Genomic DNA, 7,500 nt, shown 5'->3' on the forward strand with positions numbered 1-7,500 from the left:
TCATCTGTTAAGTGCCGCTACTCCAATTGCTCTCCTTCCCTCCCTCATCTCCTGCATGGCTGTGGCTCATCTGTTTTGAGCATGAGTGTCTGGTGTGAATGTGGCTACTTTCTCTTAGGTGTCTCCCCCCCCCCCCCCCCCCCCCCCCCCCCACCCTCCATGCCATCCCTCTTCACCGTCATCCCGATGGCTGCTGCGGCTTCGTGTCCTCCTGCGCTGCTACAGCTGTGCCGTCCACCCCAACTGAGCCCCATGCTGTTGTGTCATTCCTCATACTACCTACCAGTTGTGTTCTCATTTATTATCACTCTGTTGTTTTGTAAATTGCCCTCTGGGCTGGCACCTACTGCACGCCTGGCTGGCCTAGAAGGGGTCTCCTCTCTTTGTGGTCCTTCTCAAGATTTCTCCTATTTTTCCCTAACGTCTGGGTTTTTTGAGGAGTTTTTTCTTGCCCGCTATGAGGATCAAGTCAGGGGATGCCACCCTGCTCTGTTTTGTTGTAATCCTGTGGGCATGTAAAGCCCTTTGAGACTGTAAACAGTGATATTGGGCTCTAAATAAACTTAAACTTGAAACTTGAACTTGAAACTTAAACGTCTGCCCAGTGTACCTTAATGGACACCTCGGAGTGACATGTGCTACATACATTGAGCTCTGAAGCAGAGAATACTTCCATTTACCCGCTCAGATGTCCAAATGCTGCATTCTTAATGTGTCTAATCGCCTCCATATGATCACACTTGAGTCCATTAAAGCCAACAGGTCTGCTGTCTGTCTCAACAAGCGTTCTCTCCGCTGTTACTCAAGGCTGTCTTAGAAGATGTTACTTAGGCATAGATACTACTGACATGGTTTATTAAAAAATACATGCAAATCCTTTTCTCTCTCTCTCTCTCTCTCTCTCTCTCTCTCTCTCTCTCTCTCTCCCCCTCTCTCTCTCTCTCGCTCTCTCTCTCTCTCTCTCTCGTTCTCTCTCTCTCGTTCTCTCTCTCTCTCTCTCGCTCTCATTCTCTCTCGCTCTCTCTCTCTCTCTCTCTCTCTCTCTCTCACTCCTGTACTCTACCTTTTCTCACACAATCAGTGTCTCTCTTTCACGCTCTGCATCTCGCCAACTCTCCTGTCTCTCCCTCATTTACTCACTTACACACACACACACACACACACACACACACACACACGGCTTTCCAACATCCTCATCAAAAAATCAAGCACCCTGAAATCCACTCCAGGCAGCTTCATCCATATTTCAGCATTTCCCATCAGTGCAATTCTCTCCCTCTTTCTCTTTCTCTCTCTTCTTTTCAGTCATGTGAAAAGAAACAGCAGTAGATTTAAAGACCTTGAAGGTTGTTGTATCTTCCACCAAGTCAGTGGATAAGTGTCACATGTTGTTCAGAACTATTCATGGACCAGCACAGACTCAATGTTAAACCCTTTCTTTCACTTTGACTCCTTAACCAACCGGCTAGATGTGATTTATGTGAATAATGAAACTTGTTTACAGAACTGGAGCAAAAAAACAAACTCAGTTCAAGAATTTAATGGCTTTGTGTGTGTGTGTGTGTGTGTGTGTGTGTGTGTGAGGGCGGTGGGAGCTAGTGCAGTATAGCGTTGTCTAGAGCAGTAATTCTCAACTCCAGTCCTGGGGGGCCACTGTCCTGCATGTCTTTGTTTTAACTCAGGACTGACACACCTGATTCCACTGATCAATTAACCATCCAGCCCTTGATTAGCTCAGTTAACCGTGATAATGGAGAGTTAAAACAAAAACGTGCAGGACAGCGGCCCCCCCAGCGCTGGAGTTGAGAATCACTGGTCTGGAGTTGAGAATCACTGGTCTGGAGTAGTGCAGTGCATCATATTACAGTCTTGGATAGCAAATGTAGTCTATATCTCTGGTTTGCATGCCCGGCTAGCTCAGTCGGTAGAGCATGAGACTCTTAATCTCAGGGTCGTGGGTTCGAGCCCCACGTTGGGCGTCACTAAAGTTTTCTTTAGTTTGTGTTCTACCTATGTTGAAAGAGAGCTTTGGTAAAAGCTATATGCTAAATGAAGCTATATTAAAGTAGTGGCATATTCTAGTGTAGTCCAATACAGTATAGTCTAGTATGGACATACTTATATGTAAGGTCACTGGAAGATTAACACAAAAGAGACAACACAGAGAAGAGAAGAATTCAAAGAGAAAGGATCCTCCACACGCTGTGGTCTCACTGAGACCAAGCTGGGAAATTTTGACGTCTACTGAAATGACGACTCCTTTAAAGGATCCGAAAACGTCCTCTGTTTTATTTGCTGTTTTTACAGATGCCAGCTGTTCACGCCCTCTCAGTCCTCGACACTCTTGCCTCAGGTCAATCAGAAGCGCCGGTCGGAGAGTGATATATTTCGTGGTTTTGGCGTGTGGGTTCTTTGGCCTCATTTTTCAGTTTGAAGTTCCGTTTTGGCTTAAGGCGGTGAGAGAGAGGAGAACCAGGCCAGTCACAACTCCTCCATTTGAATCTTTTCTCCTCTCTGTCACCCTGTTGTTTGGTTGTCTGCCTACGCCGTAGAACAAGCATTGTGGTCGACAACAGTATATGTTTTTGTGTTTGTGTGCGTGTGTGAGAGAGAGTGTGTGCGTTTGTATGTGTGTGTGTCAGACAGAACGCATCTGCTTGCTTTTTACTTTTATGCTAGGCCTCCACACAGCGAAACACCTCACGAATTTTGCCCAAAAACTTCGCTCTGGGGCGAAATTCATGAAAGTAGTAAGCCTGTCACCTAGCTCGAAAGTTTAAAAGAGTGTTCAAATGATGGTCTGCAGTGGTCTATTGGCACCAGCCAGAGCCGAGAGAGTGAGTGTTTTTTTCTACCATTCTGGGTCCGACTACGTTCATGTAACATGTAAACAACAGCCTGTGTTGATGTAGACACAAATTATTGCCCATACATCTTTTAATCGTATACATATTTTCATGCTACATATAGCCTTTAGCCTATCGCTATCTTGGTCAGACTTTTTTTGATACTCCCGCCTCTCTAGAGAACGTCACGTAGCAAACACATCAAACGCTGAACTGATTGGTTCTTGCGTGGTTTTTATTTGCATAGCCTCTGACGTCAGCGGTTCCAACTTTTAGGACCAGCAATTCTGTGGTGCTGTGCCGGTGCCAGCTTTTCGGCACCGGCACTGGCACCAGTATTTTCCAGTGGAAAAGCGCGGCCCCGGTGCTCGATTAGGCACCGGCACCCTATGAGCAGTGGAAAAGGGGTTAAGTGCCTTGCTCTAGCTGGGGATGTTTCCTGCCAGTGCAGGGAATCAAATCGATGACCTTTCGGTCACAAGCCTGCTTCTCTAACCTTTGGGCCCAAAAGGTATCTTGTCAGAAGTGGGATTCGAACCCACGCCTCCAGGGGAGACTGCGACCTGAACGCAGCGCCTTAGACCGCTCGGCCATCCTGACATGCATGGGTGTGTGTGCGTGCAAGTGTCTGTGCGTGTGTGTGTATCTGTATATGTCAGAGTGTGTGTGTGTGTGTGTGGTAAGAGAGAGAACCTGTGTGTGAGTGTGTGAGTGTGTGTGTGTGTGTGTGTGTGTGTGTGTGTGTGTGGCTGTGTCTGTGTCTGTGTCAGTGTGTGTGTGTGGTAAGAGAGAGAACTTGTGTGTGTGTGTGTGTGTGTGTGTCTTCAAATGTAATGTAAATGTAAATCAGATTTCCATAGACAGCCGTAGTGAACCTCATCCTCTGCATTTAACCCATCCTGTAGTGAACACACACACCCTATGAGCAGTGGGCAGTCGCAGTGCCCGGGGAGAGTTTTGGGGGTTCAATGCCTTGCTTAAGCTGTGGGTGTTTCCTGCCAGTGCAGGGAATCAAATCAGTGACCTTTCGGTCACAAGCCTGCTTCTCTAACCTTTGGGCCCAAAAAGTACTTGTCAGAAGTGGGATTCGAACCCACGCCTCCAGGGGAGACTGCGACCTGAACGCAGCGCCTTAGACCGCTCGGCCATCCTGACATGCCAGATACTTGTGTGCTTGCATGGGCCTGTGCATGTGTGTGTGGTTGCGTGTGTGTGCATGTTGTAAGAGAGAGAACGTGTGTGTGTGTGTGTGTGTGTGTGTGTGTGTGTGTGTGTGGTCTACCTGTGGTGTGGTAATATAGTTGAGGAATCTCTGGGCCTCGTCCTCCAGGCTGTGTCTGTCACTGGCCCACGGCTCCAGTTCAATACGCCACCTGGGAACCTGAAACAACCAATCACAGCTCTCAGCACAAGTCCAACAGGGCTGAGCTCACTCCGAACAGAGCAATCACATAACCAATCACATTGGACGGTGCTTCTCCAAGACAAGCCAGCTTCTATACTGGTATTTGGATTGACAGCCCCAATAAATACAGTTTACATTTAATTCAGTTCAAGGATCCAATTTATTCCAACTTGAATCTCGTTTGAAAAAAAAAGGTTTTGAGCGAGTCCAGTTCAAGACCAGCATTTGATGATGAAGATGAAGTTCAAACGAATTTGATCGCTTCTTGCGTGGGCAGTGTTAACTGGTCTTTGTAAGGATGGCCCTGGAGCAGTGCTGAGCTCAGACTCACATACATGGTTGTCGTTTCACTGTGGTTGGTCGGTCTCTGGTAAAACCCCATCACAAGCACTGAGATAATGTCACTCTTCTCTTTTAAAGCCTTTTAAACCCCCCCGTGTTCTGAGAGATGCCAAACCCCCTGCAGAATCACAGCATCAAGCCAGTCACACACACACACACACACACACACACACACACACACACACACACACACTTTTCATTGCTAGTGTTCTCTCTACTCATTTTCCTTTGTAAATCTCTCATGTTGGCCCCTGTGGTCTGATTCTCATTGTGTTAGCCTGTTAGTCCTTTTTCTAACTGAGACTGTGTGTGTGCGTGTGTGTGTGTGGGTGTGTGTGTGTGTGTGGTTGCCCCTGCTGTGTGTCTCTCTGTTTGCAGTCTCCTGCTGGCCGTGTTAACCCTTTCTCTGCGCATGCACAGGAAATGAGTCGACAGGAGCCAATCAGGATGCACAGAGGGAAGTGCTAGAGCACAAGTATGACTGACTTTGTGTGTGTGAAAAAACATTTCTTTGGCTGTCGTTAAGGTCACGTTACAGATCCTTAGTCACAGAAATATAGGGTTCAGGAGAAAGTCATCACTAGGTTAAGACAAATGTGTGTGTGTGTGTGTGTGTGTGTGTGTGTGTGTGTGTGTGTGTGTGTGTGAATAAGAGGGATGGAGAGTGTGTATTCATATATCCATAATTGTGGGTCTGTGTATCCGTGTGTGTGTGCGTGTGTGTGTGTGTGTGTGTGTGTGTGTGTGTGTGTGTGTGAATAAGAGAGATGGAGAGTGTGTATTCATATATCCATGATCGTGGGTCTGTGTATCCGTGTGTGTGTGTGTGCGTGTGTGTGTGCATGTGTGTGTGTGTATGTGTGCGCGTGTGCATGTGTGCATGTTTGCATCTTAGTGAAGAAAGCTTGTGAAATAGCATCAGTCCTAAAGAGAAGACCTTAATTGTCATTGAGTCTCCATACAGGTTACAAAGGCCAATACTAATCGCCATCCTCAGCAGCTCCCCACCCTTCAAGCACTTATTCCAACCAACTAACCTTTAAAATGCCCCATTTAACTAATTAGCCTGTAGCTTGATCCATTGACGGCTGCTAATGAGTTAGCACATACGCCAACAGGACAAGCAGGCGCAGGGAAGAGCCGCGGATTACGCGCGCGCAGGCGTGTGTGGATGGTGTGTTCAGTGGGGGTCGTCATCGTCTGTTGGATGAACGTAGCGTTTGTATTGAGAGAGAGAGAGAGAGAGAAAGAGAGAGAGAGAGAGAGAGAGAGTTCGCGACGGTAGTTCACAGCATACATCAGCCAACACAGAAGCCAGATGACATCACACGCGCAGGAATCTCATCTGCTTTTCATTCCCAAGCCTGTCCGCTGTGTTCTTGCTAATCGTTCGACAGTCCTGATCTGAGATCAGACCAACGGTGACTGAATAACAGCGCTCCTCAATGACTCACCTCTCCTTTTGTTAATACAAGCTCAGGAGAGAGAGGAGCAACAGGAGATCTGGGGATTGTTCTCCCCACTGATTGTGCCACTCCTGCTGAATATGCGATAATAAGAAACACATGCAGTAATATTTCAGTTTTTTTTTTTTTTAGTTGTGTGTGTTGGGTTGAAAAACAAGGTCTCACTGAGGTTCATTTACAATGAGAGCGTTAAGAACGGTCAAACAACCTCTGGACAACGTCTACACAGCGTCATCCTTGGAAAAAGTACAGCACATGTTTCACAAGACAGTGCAGTGCTTTTTCATCATCTTTTCAAAGAACAAATCCCACAGTGAATCTATCCATCCATCCATCCATCCATCCATCCATCCATCCATCTGTTTATCCACCCAGACACCAACCCTTTCCAAAACGTTATTTTAGAAAAACGTCATCTTCCTAGGGCTTTTTCAATCCAGTCTCTGTGTTGTTCTGGAAAAGTGAAAAGTGGATATTTACTGACTCGGAGTCTCAAATCTATTTTCCACACTCCATGACTCTTCCCTCGGCTCTCTGATGGGGGGGGGGGGGTGTCGAGAGTCACTTATAACTCAACCATTTGGCATTTCCATTAAGTTACCTGGCAGGGTGTTCACTCTCTCTCTCTCTCTCTCTCTCTCTCTCTCTCTCTCTCTTTCTCTGTGTATGTGTATGTGTGTGTGTGTGTGTGTGTGTGTGTGTGTGTGTGTGTTTTGTGTAACAACCATCTGTTCTCTACTCCTGTTCTGAAACATTGTTCGATCTTGTTCCTACACTGGCTTGTAATATTTCCCATGATGTAACTCGTTCCTGTACCTTCCGACGCGATGCCAGAACAGGCGTTTGTTTAGATAAACAGAATTCAGATCCTGTGCCTACCAGTCTTGCATGATGGTATTCTGCCTGTACGTGCATCATCTGCCAAACTCTTTCTTTTTCTTTTTCTTTTTCTTTTTACCTCAGTCAAATAAAATGTGCTCACTGTGGAAATCCAGGTACTTTTTCCTGAACCAAAATGTCACAGGGCATGTTCTCAGTGTTTGCTAAAAGTAAATCTTCCAAAACAAAACAAAGTTTTAGAGACATCAGCGCCATTCCCAGGAAATTAACAATAAAATGTCAAATATGTGAGTTATAAGTTATGTATGTTCAAATAGGCAGAATGCGGTTTAAATACAGTTTGTGTGTGTGTGTGTATGTATGAATCAGGTCCGTTGGAGATCTGAAGTGGAGCAGAATACTGGTTAACTGCGGTAGGTGTGTGAACCGTTCCATGCAGGGATGTGAAGTGGAGCAGAATGTTATTTAAATGTGGAATGTGTATGAACAGTACCCCTCAGTGATCAGTAATGGAGCAGAATACGGTTTAAATGAGTAATTTGTAGGTAATTTAATACCGATGATGTGAAGTGGAGCAGGTCTAATGTTTAGCAAAGCCCAC

The 7,500-nt window shown here is 46.1% G+C and overlaps 1 protein-coding gene and 3 non-coding genes across 4 annotated transcripts in view; 1 reads left to right on the forward strand and 3 right to left on the reverse strand.

Moving 5' to 3' along the window:
* Positions 1-7,500, reverse strand: part of mettl24 (methyltransferase like 24) — a 34,182-nt gene that overhangs the window by 16,158 nt on the left and 10,524 nt on the right. Inside the window, exon 2 of the mRNA XM_030770833.1 lies at positions 4,129-4,227. Coding sequence (XP_030626693.1) covers positions 4,129-4,227 — 99 coding nt within the window. The remainder of the gene's footprint in view (positions 1-4,128; positions 4,228-7,500) is intronic.
* On the forward strand, positions 1,907-1,979 carry trnak-cuu (transfer RNA lysine (anticodon CUU)). The gene has a single exon. It is a non-coding gene; the product is annotated as a tRNA-Lys (tRNA).
* On the reverse strand, positions 3,364-3,446 carry trnal-cag (transfer RNA leucine (anticodon CAG)). The gene has a single exon. It is a non-coding gene; the product is annotated as a tRNA-Leu (tRNA).
* trnal-cag (transfer RNA leucine (anticodon CAG)) lies at positions 3,919-4,001 on the reverse strand. Its single transcript has one exon. It is a non-coding gene; the product is annotated as a tRNA-Leu (tRNA).

Source organism: Chanos chanos, chromosome 4 (genome assembly GCF_902362185.1).
Source record: "Chanos chanos chromosome 4, fChaCha1.1, whole genome shotgun sequence".
NCBI classification, from domain to species: Eukaryota; Metazoa; Chordata; class Actinopteri; order Gonorynchiformes; family Chanidae; genus Chanos; species Chanos chanos.